The sequence below is a fragment of the Bombina bombina genome, chromosome 4 (assembly GCF_027579735.1).
Source record: "Bombina bombina isolate aBomBom1 chromosome 4, aBomBom1.pri, whole genome shotgun sequence".
Lineage (NCBI taxonomy): Eukaryota > Metazoa > Chordata > Amphibia > Anura > Bombinatoridae > Bombina > Bombina bombina.
In genome coordinates this window covers 700,404,479-700,423,056 of record NC_069502.1, presented here as the reverse complement: position 1 = coordinate 700,423,056, position 18,578 = coordinate 700,404,479, and the positions used below count along the sequence as shown (strand labels likewise).

The 18,578-nt window shown below is 35.9% G+C and overlaps 2 protein-coding genes across 2 annotated transcripts in view; one reads left to right on the top strand and one right to left on the bottom strand.

The window, feature by feature from the left end:
• Positions 1–2,728, top strand: part of COL10A1 (collagen type X alpha 1 chain) — a 54,092-nt gene extending 51,364 nt beyond the window's left edge. The window contains exon 2 of the mRNA XM_053710878.1: positions 864–2,728. Coding sequence (XP_053566853.1) covers positions 864–2,728 — 1,865 coding nt within the window. The remainder of the gene's footprint in view (positions 1–863) is intronic.
• The window catches only part of NT5DC1 (5'-nucleotidase domain containing 1), a 729,055-nt gene that overhangs the window by 617,308 nt on the left and 93,169 nt on the right, over positions 1–18,578 (bottom strand). The window lies entirely within an intron of this gene.

Sequence of the window (18,578 nt, the reverse complement as noted above, 5' to 3'; positions counted from 1 at the left end):
ATATGCACAATCACATAAATGCATACACACACATATACCATATTAATGCACATAAACATATATGCATTCACACACACACACAGATACCATACATATGCACCCACATAAATGCATACACACATACATATACACACACACACACATAATTGCATACACACACATACACATATACCATGCATATGCACAAACACATAAATGCATTGCATAAACACATAAATGTATGCACACACACACACATAAATGCATACACACACATGCACATATACCATACATATGCACAAACACAGAAATGCATACACACATATATACCATACATATGCCCACACACACTCACAGAATTTGGCATCAAAACCAGGGGCATTATTATTAACTTGCTTGACGCTAAAGGTGGCTTCAATGAAAGTGCCAATCATTAACTTTTTTATTACAAAAAAGAGAGAATAGTTTAAGTTTACAATAACTTAAAAAAAAAAATCTAAATGTCAATATAATTAACATAAATTGTTGCATATAGAGAATGTTTTAGGATAGAGCTAATACATCAAATGTACTTCATTACAAATGTAATTTATTTCTAGTTGAGTATTATTTTGATTTTCTTCCTTTAGCAAGAGTAAAAAATCATTATTATCCAAAAGATGGAAAATAATCTGTTGACTAGTCCTTCATCACCTTCTACCTGGTGAATATATTCATTGTTTCATACTAAATAAGAATTTTTATTGACTTGTTTGATGATGAATTGAGTCCCCAAATAAGTGTGGCTTTGTAATTAAGTAAAATAGTTTTATGGTAAATAATTATTTGTATTTAAAATGTTAAAATATGGTCATTTGTTTATTTAATTTATTTATTTATTTCAGTAATTCCAAGTGGACCACAACAGGGGCTACCAGGTCCTCCGGGACCAATTGGTCCAAGAGGGCAACCAGGACCACAAGGACCACCCGGAAAACAAGGCTATGGAAGCCCTGGGCCTCAAGGAGCACAGGGAGTGCCAGGGCCACCAGGGTTCTCTTCTATTGGAAAGCCAGGCTTACCAGGCTTACCAGGGAAGCATGGAGAACGTGGATACCAAGGAGAAAAGGGGGACACTGGGCCTATTGGATTTCCAGGACCAAGAGGGCAACAAGGACCACCTGGAATTCCAGGTCCTGCTGGAATATCTGCAGCAGGAAAGCCAGGACCACAGGGAGCATTAGGAAACCAAGGGCCTAGAGGACATCCAGGACTAAAGGGTGAACCTGGTTTTCCTGGTATTAATGGTGTTAAGGGACAAAATGGATATGGAGTTCCAGGTCAACCAGGGGAAAGAGGACCTACTGGTTTGCCCGGACCACCAGGGCCCCAGGGGCTTACTGGTATAGGAAAACCTGGTGTAAATGGTCTTCCTGGTCAGCCAGGAAAACTAGGAGATCGAGGTTTACCAGGCGAACCAGGCATACAAGGTTTTCCTGGTCCACAGGGCCTTCCAGGTGTACCAGGGCAACCTGGCTTAGGCAAACCTGGAGTAAATGGTGCCCCAGGAATGAATGGCTTTATTGGGCAAAAAGGTCAACCAGGAATTCCTGGTATGCCAGGCCCTCAAGGGCTACCAGGCTATGGAAAACCAGGAATATCAGGACCAAAAGGGCACAGAGGACTTGATGGGGTACCTGGTATTCCTGGAATAAAAGGAGATCAGGGTCCAGTAGGTCTACCTGGGCCACCAGGTTTACATGGGTTACCAGGAAATGTGGGTATGCAAGGAGTAAGAGGGATGCCAGGAGAAGTTGGTTTGCCAGGTCAGAAGGGTGAGATTGGCCCAAAAGGCTATGTAGGACTGGCAGGGCCTCAGGGTGAAAGAGGATTACCAGGGTTGGATGGAAAACCAGGCTATCCAGGTGAACCAGGGCTTGCCGGTCTCATGGGACCTCAGGGCGTCTCAGGACAGAAAGGAGAGAAAGGCATTGTAGGGCCACCTGGTCTTCCAGGAAAAAGTGGCCCAGTAGGCCCCAGAGGAGAAATAGGTTACAATGGAGAACAAGGTCCTAGAGGAGCTACTGGCATACCAGGTATGAGAGGGCCATCAGGGCCCTCAGGCATTGCAGGTCTTCCAGGTCAGAAAGGGGAGGCAGGTGTTCCAGGTCTACCAGGTCCGGCTGGAATTGCTACAAATGGAATACAAGGACCAGCTGGTCCCCCAGGAATTCCAGGGTCAAGAGGATTGAACGGTGAGCCAGGGTTACCAGGTCCACCCGGTCCACCAGGGCAGCCAGGCCATGTAATAATGCCACATCAGATCCCAGATGGTTATGCAAAATCTGGGCAAATTCAAGGTCTTAGACAAATCCAAACATCTGCTTTCACAGCTATTCTTTCTACAGCCTTCCCAGCAGTTGGAGTGCCCATAAAATTTGACAAAATCCTTTACAACCGCCAAAACCACTATGACTCTCGTACTGGGATATTTACATGCAGGATACCAGGACTATATTATTTTTCCTACCATGTACATGTTAAAGGCTCAAATGTCTGGGTTGCACTGTATAAAAATGGAACCCCAATTATGTATACCTATGATGAATACAAAAAAGGATACCTGGACCAAGCATCAGGTAGTGCGGTCATAGACCTAAATGAAAATGATCAAGTATGGCTTCAGTTACCCAGTGCAGAATCTAATGGCTTATATTCATCTGACTACATTCATTCCTCATTCTCAGGATTCCTTTTTGGACTAACATGATACTGAAATATATCTGTACACTGTTTTATGCTTGAAATTGTAGTTTTGATATGTTTTTACAAATGCAGTATGTTTTCAAATTTGTTGTTTAGTTGCATGCATTATTAAGAATATTTTATAATTATGATTAATTGATTTCCATTTTACTTTTCCTGAATATAACATATAATTTTCCATTCTTTTTTTCAATCAGGCTAATCATAGTCCATCCTTTTAATTTTAGATTACATGTTTTCAATATATCTACATATTTCAATTTTTTTCTATAAGTGATAAAGTTCTTTGTTGTCACAATACTATAAGAAGTTTCCCAGTGAAACTTAAATTCATTTACCCACAGCCATTTTGTAAACAGAAAGGCTCTCAGCCAACATTAAAGGAATACTGAACCCAATTTTTTTCTTTTGTGATTCAGATAAAGCATGCAATTTTAAGCAACTTTCTAATTTACTTCTATTATCAATTTTTATTTGTTCTCTTGCTATCTGTATCTAAAAAAGAAAGTCTAAAACCCTGGACAGCACTTGTTTATTGGTGAATGAATGTATCCACCAATCAGCAAGAACAACTCAGGTTGTTCACCAAAAATGGCCCGTCAGCTAAACTTACATTCTTGCTTTTCAAAGAGAATGAAGAACATTTGCTAATAGGAGTAAATTAGAAAGTTGCTTAAAATTGCATGCTCTATCTGAATCACAAAAGAAAACAATTGGGTTCAGTGTCCCTTTAAAGGTTAGAAAGGTGAAAAATGAAATGTGCACGGCTGCATTTCAATTTGAAATATAAAAATGTTTGCAATATACTTCAAATTATTAAAATGATTCTAATAAAAGTTATTGCTGTTGTTCAGTGGCATATACACATATCCTGTGAGGGCCTGTGCACCAGTATTCAAACACCACACCTTCGCAGAGAGTCAGTGGTGGCTTGAATGACACAAAATATGTCTTTATAAGCAATACACACCACTGCTGACTCTCTGAGAATATAAGGTGTTTGAATACTGCTGGTACATGCACTCACAGGATATGTGCATATGCCGCTGAAAAACCGTACTAGAAGCATTTAAGCTAATGGAAGTATATTGCAAAAATGCTTATATTTAAAATTGAAATGCGCCCATGCACATTTCAGTTTTGACCTTTCAATACCTTTAATTCAAATTATGTATCTAAATATAGGGTGACATCTCCCCCTGAATGCCTTCAAAATAAATGTATTCTGGAGCTGCCATGAAAAAAAAAGAGGACAAATAAGATTCTTTTTAAATCAATATTTAGATATTTTGGTCATAATTCAAGTGTAATACACGTGATATCATAGAGATATACATAGATAGACAGATTTATTTCAGGCAAGCATTTGAGCATGCAAACTTGGCAGTTACTTAGTGCTATGGATTGCTCACAGTTACATTTTTGTATATTTTTATATATTTTTTTATTATTATTATTATATCTAATTCTCCTTTTGATTAGTGGAATGTTTTAATTAACGATAAAATGTTTAATGAAAGCTAAAATGTTGGAAACAAACAGGTCAATTATGCAATATTCCATGACCATATTTAATAGAGTAGCTCCATAAAATCAGTGTTAAAAATAATGTATTAAAGGAGTCTTTTATCTTCACCAACTTTTGCCATGCTCAAGGTTAGAAATAAAGCTTCAGAGAATATAAAAGACTAGTTGCATTTTATAAAACGTAAAACCTGTTAGTTGCTACTAAAATTGTTGAAAGGGTTGTTTTTTTCCAAGAATTGCCATATCTAAAAACTATTCAATATATTTGAATTTTGAACTGCACTTATCTTTTCCAAAAGCACATTTGACCTTTGTATTATAAAATAAAATATATTAAACACTCCTTTAGTGTTGATTAATATGAAGCATAATAAAAAATAAAAAAACACATTTTCCAAGTTAAATGTAAAACAGTCAGAATTGGGATTTTTATTTTACTATCAAAGACCTATTCTGAACTAAGACAGCTCTGATTTATAATATTTTTCTATGTGGTAGAAATAAAGACTTGAAAATTTGATTTGCTTTCATTTATATATATACACTTTGTTGCTTAATACATATGTGCTAGATACTTTTGCTTACTGTGGCTATTTTACAATGCTTTACGAATTGTGTAACAAGGACACTGATTTTTTGTCACCGTTTCAAAAGTCAGATTTTAATGTTCCACTTGATTTCCTCATTGTAAAGGGTCATAATCCTTGGCTGTTCTAAGGCAGTTTGGGGGCAGGGTCTACAATAGCCCCAGTCCTTGGGTCATCTAATTTTTCGGAAGTGCCAGCTCTCTAGGCAATAACAGTAACATAAAAACCATGTTAATTTAAAAGAACAAATGGCTTATCATTACACCTATCATCACCTGGAGCTGCACAAAAGTGATGTGGGTAAGTCTTGTAGCAGCTCCCAAGTAACAGCAGCAGTTTAACTTTCTGTGTGAGATACTCATAATAGCAACAATATATTATCTCTTCCCATTGTGTGACGCTGAGGGCAGTGCTGATGCCAACCACTGTGTAGTAGTGACATCATTAATTGCCTGCTTTATTAAAACTTACACAGCTGGGCACAATTTCAACAGAATGGTTGCTATTCTTTTGTTTTTTTCCTGTAACAGTAGCTCTTTAAATATTTTTTTCTTATTTTAACCCCTAACAAGAGCCAGTTGGCGAAGCTCCGCACCTATACATTGGCACATCTTGGAGCTTTAGTTTTCTCAAGCCTATGACATAATCAGAACCAATTCACAAATCAGTGACACTGTTGTGTTTTTGACAAGTTATATTGTGTACTTCAGTTTAGCGTGCACAAAGCAGAGCGGGAGCTGTACATTTTTGCAGTGGCTGCATTGCTCCATATTATTTATATGAGGGCTTTTTATATTTGTTTTGTACTTTTTAAACTGTGTAACAAAATGCAGAAACGTAAAGCTTTCACTCGGTATTGTGCAAGCTAAACTTTATTTATTCATATAGCTGTCAAATGCTGGCAAGATCTCTGGTCTGTGAATGTGCACCACTTTTATCTCAAGAATATTACTGCTCCAAGATGGCAGCATCCAGCACAGATATGTTGCTTCACCGACCAGAATCTGTAATTAGCTAAAATGATAGAACAGCTGCCGGCACAGGAGGAAAAACAATGGCATGCTAAGTAGCACTTGTGTCGAGCAGTTTAATGTCCCTTTAATGCAGACTCATAACTTATTTGCTGTACTCAGTTAACCCCGATTTCTATTACTGCAATATTCCCACCACCACCCAACACAAGTATCTCTCTTTATACAATCCCTTTACCACTATTAACTCCAAGATAACATTGCTACTATTTAAAGGGACATAATACTCATATGCTAAATCACTTGAAACTGATGCAGTATAACTGTAAAAATATCACCTGAGCATCTCTATGTAAAAATGGAAGATATTTTACCTCACAATCTCCTCAGCTCAGCAGAGTAAGTTCTGTGTAAAAAGTTATACTCAGTTGTTCCCAGCTGCAGGTAAAAAAAATGAAGAAATGAACAGCAGCCAATCAGCATCAGCAGTGCTGAGGTCATGGACTCTTTTACTGTGATCTCATGAGATTTCACTTAACTCTCATGAGATTTCATAGTAAGCTGAATAGGGAAATAATATGAGAGTGCACGAGGCTCATCCCCTAAGCTGTCCCAGGACAGACACACTAAAATGCTGCTTAGAAATCCTTTACAATGGGAGGTGGCTACTGAGAAATTTTTGAGGTAAAATATCTTTCTTTTTTACATAGAGATGTTCAGGAGATATTTTCTAGTCAGCTTTTTACAGCTATGCTGCATCACTTTCAAGTGTTTAAACATTTGGGTATTATGGCCCTTTAAGTGTACAGTCACTGAATAACAGTGGTTTAACGGTTTTTAAGTTGTTAAAATGGAGCAGCTATGAATAAAAATCTGCTGTGGTTTGATTTTTTTCAGACTGGCTCCATTTTAGTGATTGACATAGGGATTTAGCCCTTAATTTATCACTGTTGTAATAATGGAGCTGGCAATAGTAATTTATAGTTCTTTTGAAACAATAAATTTTCTAATTAAATTAGCTAAAACATAACAGAGTTAACCAAAAATGGAATATATGATAAAAGTTGAAAATAAAAAATACATAAAGAAATGAAAAAGTGGTTCACAACATAAAAAAAAAAGACTACTGTAAAATCATATCTGCATTGTAAAGCCTGATTTACATTTCTAGTACTGTTAGCCAGACATTACATTGGCACCCCCTAGCATTTTCTCCAGTTGTGTCGCCATGGAGAGACCAGGGGGGCATAATTGCTGCCCCACATGCAAACACCCACCTGTGATCCCACCTTGCTTTTCCCACCACTGCTTTGACAATGACTCCCGCAGCCACACCCATGACATGCTCTGACCACACCCGCTGCACACCTGGCCCACCCCTCTTTATACAGCCCGCCAACTACACATCCTGCCCCGACCCTACCATTGTGGCACTGCACCCAATACACGGTGGGCCTAAAACAATTATTATTATTACTTTCTGACACTGATGTGCCTAGTGGCATGATTTTACATTTGAAAACCGATATACCAAAACAGCAGCCTCTGATAACCTTTACTTGGCAGGAAGTATGTATTATAGAAAATATCTGATAAACACAGAGTGGACTGAAAAGTGAAGTTGCCTACAGGTAGCTGCTCACTTTAACAAATGGCACAACAGCTTACGTATAAATGAGGCCTATTTTGTCTGATTGTTACCATGCAGTAAATATTGTTTCTATGTAGGTATTTAAGCAAAATTCAAATATGAACATTCCAGTAACTGTTTTCAAGTCGTACTACGACTGTCATAGATTATGGATATCATTGGGCTTGCTTGCATGCATAGTCTTGTTTAAAAGTATATTCGCTATTCATTTTAAATGTGATCCCTATGTGATAGCATGTGATCTGCAGTATTGCACTTTAATTATAAGCCACATTTATGTTAGTCTGCAACAAGATCACAATATCAAAATAAGGCTATTTATAAATACTTTTTGTACCTGTCCAATTAGACCTGAAATCACTGTTTGTATTTTCAAACCGTCTTAAACATCTTAAGCATTTACACTGAACATAAAGTGTTTTCTGTATTAAAGTACAAGCACATTTATATAGTTCACTATCTTTTGGGTCTTGTTTATTATATTATAGTAAAAAGAAAGTGATAAATGTGATACAACAATAAAATGTCTTGTACCAGTGATTTGTGTGATACTGATTTATTTGATGTTATGATTTAATGTGATTTAAAAAAAATTCATTTTCTTAAAGGAACATACAAGTGCAAAAAGAAAATACTTGTGATGTGTTACAACATTTTATAATTGCACTGTTTGCACTATTGTGTTTAACACCTGGAGTTAAATTGACTTGAAAATGGTTATTGTTCAAAAAGATAGATAATCCCTTTATTACCCAGTTTTGCATAAGCAACGCAGTTATATAAATATACTTTTTACCTCTGTAATTACTATGCATCTAAGCCTCTGCAGACTGCCCCATTATTTCAGTTCTTTTGACAGACTTGCATTTTAGCATCAGTGATAACTCATTAATAACTCCACGGGAGTGGACACAATGTTATCTATATGGCATACATGAACTAGCACTGTCTAGCTGTGAAAAACTGTAAAAATGCAGTGAGATAAGAGACGGCCTTCAATGGCTTATTAGCATATAAGCCTACCTAGATTCATCTTTCAGCAAAGAATACCAAGATAACAAAGCAAATTGTAAAGTTGTTTACAATTGAATGCCCTATCTGAATAATTAAAGTTTAATTTTGACAAGACTGTCCCTTTAAAATAATCTTCAGAGCAGCAATGCACTACTGGGACCTTGCTGAACACAACTGGTGAGCCAATGACAAGGAACATGTGTGCAGCCATCAATCACCATTTGATTCCCAGTATTGCAACTTAAAGGGATAGTCTAGTCAAAATTAAACTTTTAAGATTCAGATAAAGCATGCAATTTTAAGCAACTGTCTAATTTACTCCTATTATAATTTTTTCTTCGTTCTCTTGGTATCTTTATTTGAAAAAACAAGGATGTAAGCTTAGGAGCCGGCCCATTTTTGGTTCAGAACCTAAGTAGCGCTTGCTGATTGGTGGCGACATTTAGACCCCAATTAACAAGCGATACCCAGGTGCTGAACCAAAACTGGGTTGGGCTCATAAGCTTACATTTTTGCTTTTTCAAATAAAGGTACCAAGAGAACAAAGAAAAATTGATAATAGGAGTAAATTAGAAAGTTGCATAAAATTGCATGCTCTATCGGAATCATGAAAGTTTGACTAGACTATCCCTTTAAAACAAAGGGTACAAAGATAAAGTAAATTTGATAATAAAAGTAAAATGAAAAGTCTCCTAAAAAGTCTGAACCCTAAAAGTTAATTTTGATTTTCATGTCCCTTTTTCCTTACAAACAAAGGAATAAAAGTGAAGCATATAAACAGAGGGACAGTAAACACCTTGTAATTTACAACTTTTTTCTGAAGTTTTCCGATAGAGTCTGAATGGTAGATCAGCAGAGTCTGAATAATATTAGATTAACACCTTATCTGCTGCAATTGTTTTTCCTTATTTGGAGGAGCCATTTTGGATTTGAGTCTAGAAAAGATAGGAATTTAGCAGAAATGATAAGGTAAGAAACTGTAAATTAGGGATATATATGTAGAAAGGTTAGGCTTGTGAAACCGGACATATGCTCTTTCAGAACTTAAAAGTCCACAATTTTCAAACTTAAATTAGAATAAATGGGGCGAAATAAATAATGAAAGTGTATTGCAAAGTTTACAATTCATATTAAACCATTGTATATGACAATCTCAAAGTTTTTACTGTCCCTTAAAGGGACACTGAACCCAATTTATTTCTTTCGTGATTCAGATAGAGCATGCATTTTAAGCAACTTTCTAATTTACTCCCAATATCAATTTTTCTTCATTCTCTTGCTTTGTTTATTTGAAAAATAAGGCATCTAAGCTAAGGAGCTAGCCAATTTTTGGCTCAGCACCATGGATAGCACTTGTTCATTAGTGCTGTCCAATCAGCAAGGACAACCCAGGTTGCGAACCAAAAATGGGCTGGCTTCTAAACTTACATTCTTGCTTTTCAAATAAAAATAGCAAGAGAATGAAGAAAAAATGATAACAGGAGTAAATTAGAAAGTTGCTTAAAATTGCATGCTCTATCTGAATCATGAAAGAAAAAAAATGGGTTCAGTGTCCCTTTAAAAAAGGCCTCTGACAAGGGCAACCAAAAGACTGAATGCACAATATATTCTGTAGAATAAAAAGCCCCTGAGATTTTCTTTACTGGTGATTGTTTTTTATTCAAAGCAAACTTGAGCAAGGAATGGGCCTGACCATGTATTTTGTTTCAAATTATGTGTAAAGAATTATAGATAGTATCCTGACAGGAACTAATAACTCATCCATTAAATGGACATGGAAATAAAAACAGATAGAGCGTAAGTATTAAAATTGTTTTATTAATGGGTTTTATGAGTCACTTGCCTATTATAAAATGATGTATTTTTTTTGTATTTTCAATGCAAGTGTATCTAGAAGGGCTCAGAAGTTCCCATCTCCCTTAAAGTCAATGTCAAGTTTGATGAATCAGTGCCTGGTTTTAAAAACCCTATTAAAAACAGGGGCACTTTCATTCATCAAACTTTACATTTCACTTGTTTTGTTAAAATACCTACCTTATTAATCTTGAAAGCCACTCCAGCGCTTCCCCCGCCGTTGCAAACCTATTCAAATGTTAAAAATGACGAATCCGTCTTCCTCCAATCACGGCGTTTCCTCAGGCAATGATTCCTCCGTGATTGGAGGATGCCCTATTCATCATTGCCGACGTATGAAGTAATGAGCGGCAGGAGGGGGAATCGCTGGAGCGGCTTTCAAGATTAAAAGGTAAGTATTTTAACAAAACAAGTGAAATGTAAAGTTTGATGAATGAAAGTGCCCCTGTTTTTAATAGGGTTTTTAAAAACCGGGCACTGATTCATCAAACTTGACATTTACTTTAAGCATTATATGCACAATATTGTTACAAACATTGCTGCTACACACTTATTAAAGAGATAGTTAAGTCACAATTAAACTTTCATGATTCAGACATAACATACAGTTTTAAACTACTTTCCAATGTACTTCTAATTATCAACTTTGCTTTGTTCTCTTGATATCCGTTGTTGAAAAGCATACCCAGGTAGGTAGGCTCAGGAACAGCAATGCACTACTGGGAGCTAGCTGGAGATATGCTCCTCTTGTCATTGGCTCATCCAATGCATTCAGCTAGCTAACAGTAGTGCTGCTATTACAACAAAATACATCAAAAGAATGAAGCAAATATGATAATAGAAGTAAATTGGAAAGTTGTTTAAAATTGTATGTTCTGTCTGAATCACTCCTGTGCCTACCTCAGTATGCTCTCACAGAACGTTTTAAAGGATACCAAGAAAAAGAGGTACATTTAACAATAAAAGTGAACTGAATTATTTAAATCTCAATCATGAAACTTTAGTTTTGACTTCCATATCCCTTCAAATACAGTGAGATCATAAACTTTATTGTACAACCCAACTTCAGACATTTACTAAATATTCAGAAAGCATTTTACAACCTGTCTTTCTTTACTAATAAGTTTAATAGAGTTATCTAAGCACATAGTTTCAATTCAATATTATTTAAAGGGATGTTACCATCAGGAATTAATCACTGTATTACAAAAGATCTACATGCATAATAAATGTTTAAAACTAGTTTTAAGCAAAATGTGCATTGTATTGCAGTCCATGGACACCCCCACCTTGAAAAGCCTCCTAAGTGTTGTATTTCCATCTCCAATACTGTGGCCAATTAGGGAATTATATATATGAGCTCCAAAACATGGATAGTTCAAAGGAGATATAAAACAGCAATTTATAAAGATAAATAGGTTATGGACAGTTGTATTCTACTTTGAATTATAAAACATTCCAATGAGAGATATTGTTTCAATGCTGAATAAGCTTTAACTTTATTTTCAGTTCTGTAGAGGTCTGTCCCTGCCTATCAATACAAACAATATAGCCAATAAGTACTAATACTGCAATTGTTTTATATGCTTGATAAAAATGTTGTGTTCTTGCTCTTTACGTTTAATTATAACAGAGTAAAGTAATGTTACTGGTCTTAGGGAATTCACAATAGGGTCCATAAGATTTCTAGACTAGCTGTTCAATTAATGCAATAGACTGGCCATTTGCAAATCATGCCATAATATACAGTATAAAAAGTATGACATGAATTATTATTTTTTCTTCTAAAATTACCTTAAAGGGACAGTCAACCATAGAATTGTTATTGTTTTAAAAGACAGATAATCCCTTTATTACCCATTCCCCAGTTTTTCCATAACCAACACAGTTATATTAATGTACTTTTTACCTCTGTGATTACCTTGTATCTAGGAACCTTCTTCCAGCTTCCTGATCACATGACTGTGACTGTTTATTATCTATTGTCTTAAATTTAGGATTGTTTTGTGCTAGATCTTAAATAACCCCCTGTGCCAGAACACAGTGTTATCTATATGGCCCACGTGTACTTTCTGTCTCTTTGTGTTGAAAAGAGATTTAAAAAGCCTGTGATAAGAGGCAGCCCTCAAAGGCTTAGAAATCAGCATATGAGCCTACCTAGGTTTAGTTTAAACTAAGAATACCAAGAGAAAAAAGCAAATTTGATGATAAAAGTAAATTGGAAAGTCAATTAAAATTAAAAGTCCTATCGGAATAATGAAAGTTTAATTTATACTTGACTGTCCCTTTAAACACAGTTCTACAAACAGTACTAACACTAACAACTGTGGATACTGGATGTTATTTGAAGCAAACCTAGATTAGAAAAAAAAATGACAACTCTATTTTCACTAAACATAACTAAATGATTGTATATACTAGAATAAAAAATCTTATGTTTCAATGAGTTATTGTAAGTATTAGCTGCAATTTAATACCTAATCTGAGGGTAACATGCAATTTATCTTCCCAGCACTGAAATGCTGAGACACCAGAAACAAGACCTTTGGACAACTTCTGAAAAAGAATCAACACTTTAACTTGACAACTGAGAACCTGAAGTTTGACTCTTTATTGCATCTGCAGAATGTATGTGTAATGTCAGCTACAGTAACACTCCCTGTATTATATTTATTTAGGCAGCAGCTGCCCTGTCTGCAACCGTATAAACTGGAAGACAAATACACGGGTTAGACATTTTGGGAAAAAAAATAGTTCTACCAAAAATACAAGTGTCAGATCACAGGCCAACCTTAGGCTATCAATCCAGCTCCCATGCAGGCGGCGAATGGACCATAAGGAAGCAGACAGGTTTCTACACGTAATACATGCATTATTCAGAACTTCCAATGCCAGCATAATCAGGCTTTCCACCAGCTGTATCTGGCTCTCTAAAAAAGTATATTTCAACTCAAAGTATTAACAGTATCTACAAATTGTTTTCATAGCGCGATATTTTAACACATTTAATGTATCTGGTATCTAAAAGTGCTGCTAAGTGAATATTTAGTTACTCGCCAACAGCACTTGCTAAAAGCTTCACTCTTTCATTCCTGGCAAACGCAACAAAGCATTTTTTTCGAAGCAAACCCTGGCAGGTGCTACATGCACAAGATTCTACTTAAGCCAAACACCACACTACAGATATTTAAACTTGGCGCAATTTGATAAGAACGTTTAATGGATAATATCAGAAAAATGTTACAAGTTCTGGTGGCAAAATAAAAGGTAAACACTACCAAAGATCTGTGATGACTAAGAAGAAATTAAGGTTTATAGATGAGATGTAAAACAAGAAACTGCATGAAGAAACAATCCATTTATTACGTTGCTGTAATGAGGCAATTTTAAAATCAGTCAACACCAGAAGAAGACATTCTTCTTTAAAATACTGGGCAATCTGTTGGCGATTGGGAACAATAGAAAGTGGGGTCACACAATTCTCCCTTCTACTCTACTCAAAATGAAGCTTGCATGATTCAGTGTCATTTTAAGACACTTTGAAATTCACATCTATTTTTAAATGTGCTTTGTTCTCTTGGTGTCCATTGTTGAGAAAGAATAATGTACATATCCTACACTAGTCTGAGTTAGCTGGTAATTGGTGCCTGCACATACATATTTGTCTCTGGTGATTGGATGACTAGATATGTTCCGCTAGCTCTAAGTAGTGCATTGCTGCTCCTTCAGCAAAGGATATCAAGGGAATGAAGCAAATTTCATAGTAGAAGTAAATAGGAAAGTTGTTTAAAATAGTATGTTTTGTCGGAATGTTGAAAGATAAAAAAAATGGGCTTTCATGTCCCTTTAATTTTGTTTTACCTTTTTGGCTGTGGGTAACAAACACTTGACTGCCGATAACATCTGTTTGCTCTATATTTGTAATTAATTTAGACAGAAGAGGCCTTTATATTTAGCTAACACTTTGGACGTCAAAAAACTGGACAGTATTTTTGCAAAGATTTTACTAGACAACCTGCTAAAATACTGGATTCTCCAGTTAAATACTGGATACCTGGCAACCCTACTTTTAAGGCAACATCAGAAAATATTAACCACCTTTTTTGTGTGTATGTAAAATGTGTGCTTTGTCCCACGCTCCCTAGAGGAGCCAAAAGGCAAAACCCATAACCTAGTTGTTGTTTTTTTTTTTTAAATGCTCAAAATTGCATAAACCAGCTATATATGCAGGATACAATTTGCTTGTTGGTCACTCTAGGGAGCGTGGGACATGCACTTTTATCAAGAGACTTGAATGAGACTAAGGGCCTGATATTCAAAACCTCTCCGGCAAGGAGAGAAATCACACAAAATCTTTGGGATTTTTTTTTAGACTCTGTATTGTAAAGAAGGAGTCTCGGTTTCACATAAAGAACCCATAGCAGCATGAACATTTTTTTCAAGATAAAACTTGTGTTTCTAAAACTAATTGAAGGGCCCTTGTCGCACCAATGAGACTTCTTAGATCATCTCACCTGAGTGGCGAGGTTTTGAATATCAGAAACTAAGGGGTCGATTTACCAAAGGCTTCACAAGCCTTTCGACCCCCTACAACTGCAGGTTCTCACAAGAGAACCAGCAGTCCGTATTTAACAAGCAGCGGTCATCAGACTGCTGCTTTCCTAACCTTTTGCCACCTCTAAGGTGGCAAATTTTAATCTTGACAGCTCCTGCCCACGTGTGATTGGCCAGACGCAAGTTGCGGGAGACAGGGGTGCGTATGTATGCCCCTGTCTGCCGCAGATTGATAAATCGACCCCTAAGTAACAGCATATTAGCGCTGCGGAATCTGTTGGCGCTCTACAAATAACCGATAATAATAATAAGAGGTAAAGTGCTTTTACCTTTTTAACTGAACAAAAAGTGAGGTTTACGGTGAGTAATTAACTAAACCAAATCTGATGTCAACACATTATGCCTTAAGCATGGTTTAGCCTTTGCAGCACTTCAGATGGGCTTTGCTTCACGGATCAAGAAATAAGAGCACAAATCGCTGCAGAATTGTCATCTTTTTCTACAAGGCTGGGATCAATGCATCATTATAACAAAAAAATATTGCCTATGAAATTTGATCACCAAATATTTTGCTCTCATCATTATTTTATTAAAGTCAAACAATGAATAAATACTGGATGTATTTTTTTTTTTATTTGTCACACTCTATCCATAGAGTCTCTTCTTATCTGTTAGAAGAGCTCCTCAAATATATGCAGTGTGATGAGCCATTTTTAAATGAAAAACCATTCCAATTTATAAGAAAAAAATATTTTTTAAATTACCAATAGTATTAAAATCCATCTTTCAGCACTTTTCAAATTATTTTTGTAATATTACCAAAATACTGGGCACTTAAATGTCCTGTTTTCTTTAAAGTTCCAAAGAGTTAACTAAATATAAAAGGCCTACAAATATGTAGCAGAAATAAGTGAGGGGCAATCATGGGGATCAAATTATATCTGTTTACATATGTTACTGTCAGACAAAGTGGTTCAATTATTGATTTATATGTTATTGGCAGTCAAGGGTTAAATTATTGCACAGTTGTGAAAAATATAGATTGTAGTATCAACAGTGGGGGTTAAGGTAGAGCTATTAGGGGGGAATTGTGTGACCCCACCTACCATTAAGCACAGTCATCGACAGATTGTCCAGTATTTTTGTGGAGAACTACTGGCAAACCTAGTTCCAGATAGAGTATGCAATTTTAACGTGTTCAGCTACCTACCAGTAATGCGCAAAGGTTACAAAGAGAATTAAGCAGATTTTATAATATAAGTAAACAAAGGTTAATTACATTTGTAGACTCTATCTAAATCACGGAAGAAAAATGAGGGGCTTCGTATCCCTTTAAGCACAGTACATGTGCAGCATACATGGCAGTGATCAGCTATAATTAAAAAACAGATTACATTTCTCATTTCCCATTGGCTGCTCGATTGTTACTTTTGTGCTGCTCTGCAAAACAATGACTAAAACTCCTATAAAATATAGGTCTTCATAAGTTTACCCAATACAAGCGTAGAAAATCCATATGTTATGGAATTATCAGATACCTGCAGGCAAACAAATTCAAACACACAAGCTTCTAATTGATTGGAATGCCGAAAGTCAAACATATCCAAACTGAAACTGATGTTTTCACATGGCAAACTTTATCAGATTTATATGATCTAGCAAGATCAACTACTATTTGAGAACATACAAAGCAATAGCAAAGAGGATAATGGAAAGAATAGGATTTACTTGATTGGATAAAACAAATAATCTATAATATCACATATTTAAACATAAACATATAACCAGGAGTTTAACACATATGTAAAGTTAACTCCAGAGCAGCAATGCACTACTGGGACCTAGCTGAACACACATGTTAAGCCAATGACAAAAGGCAGATACGTGTAGCCACCAATCACCAGCTAGCTCCCAGTATAGTAAAGTGCTTTATATTGCATGCAAATTAAAACCGATATCTTCTTTAGGGTTTTCATATATGTTTCTCTACCATTGCACAAATATACTGAAGTCCTTTTTGGCAACCAAAAGGATATGCGAGAATAATTTCCCAACAAAAATATACAGCTTAACAAGAAAAATAAATGTTCTCTAAAGTAAACTGCTAAGCAAAACGCTCAAGTCATGGTACATCAATTTTGTGTATCTCAAATGACATTTATTGCATCCGTTTATGATATATTTGTATTTACCTCTAGCAGCTCAGCTAGACAGTTTCACACACATAGACACATCACGAGCTAAAATGCTATATGATAATATATTTGTATTTACCTCTAGCAGCTCAGCTAGACAGTTTCACACACACAGACACATCACAAGCTAAAATGCTATATGATAATATATTTGTATTTACCTCTAGCAGCTCAGCTAGACAGTTTCACACACAGACACATCACAAGCTAAAATGCTATATGATAATATATTTGTATTTACCTCTAGCAGCTCAGCTAGACAGTTTCACACACATAGACACATCAAGAGCTAAAATGCTATATAATATATTTGTATTTACCTCTAGCAGCTCAGCTAGACAGTTTCACACACATAGACACATCACAAGCTAAAATGCTATATGATATATTTGTATTTACCTCTAGCAGCTCAGCTAGACAGTTTCACACACATAGACACATCACGAGCTAAAATGCTATATGATAATATATTTGTATTTACCTCTAGCAGCTCAGCTAGACAGTTTCACACACATAGACACATCACAAGCTAAAATGCTATATGATATATTTGTATTTACCTCTAGCAGCTCAGCTAGACAGTTTCACACACATAGACACATCAAGAGCTAAAATGCTATATGATAAAATATTTGTATTTACCTCTAGCAGCTCAGCTAGACAGTTTCACACACATAGACACATCACGAGCTAAAATGCTATATGATAATATATTTGTATTTACCTCTAGCAGCTCAGCTAGACAGTTTCACACACATAGACACATCACGAGCTAAAATGCTAGCTGAACACACATGTTGAGCCAATGACAAAAGGCAGATATGTGTAGCCACCAATCACCAGCTAGCTCCCAGTATAGTAAAGTGCTTTATATTGCATGCAAATTAAAACCGATATCTTCTTTAGGGTTTTCATATATGTTTCTTTACCATTGCACAAATATACTGAAGTCCTTTTTGGCAACCAAAAGGATATGAGAGAATAATTTCCCAACAAAAATATACAGCTTAACAAGAAAAATAAATGTTCTCTAAAGTAAACTGCTAAGCAAAGTAGCTGTGACGCTCAAGTCATGGTACATCAATTTTGTGTATCTCAAATGACATTTATTGCATCCGTTTATGATATATTTGTATTTACCTCTAGCAGCTCAGCTAGACAGTTTCACACACATAGACACATCACGAGCTAAAATGCTATATGATATATTTGTATTTACCTCTAGCAGCTCAGCTAGACAGTTTCACACACATAGACACATCACGGGCTAAAATGCTATATGATAATATATTTATATTTACCTCTAGCAGCTCAGCTAGACAGTTTCACACACATAGACACATCACGAGCTAAAATGCTATATGATAATATATTTGTATTTACCTCTAGCAGCTCAGCTAGACAGTTTCACACACATAGACACATCACGAGCTAAAATGCTATATAATATATTTGTATTTACCTCTAGCAGCTCAGCTAGACAGTTTCACACACATAGACA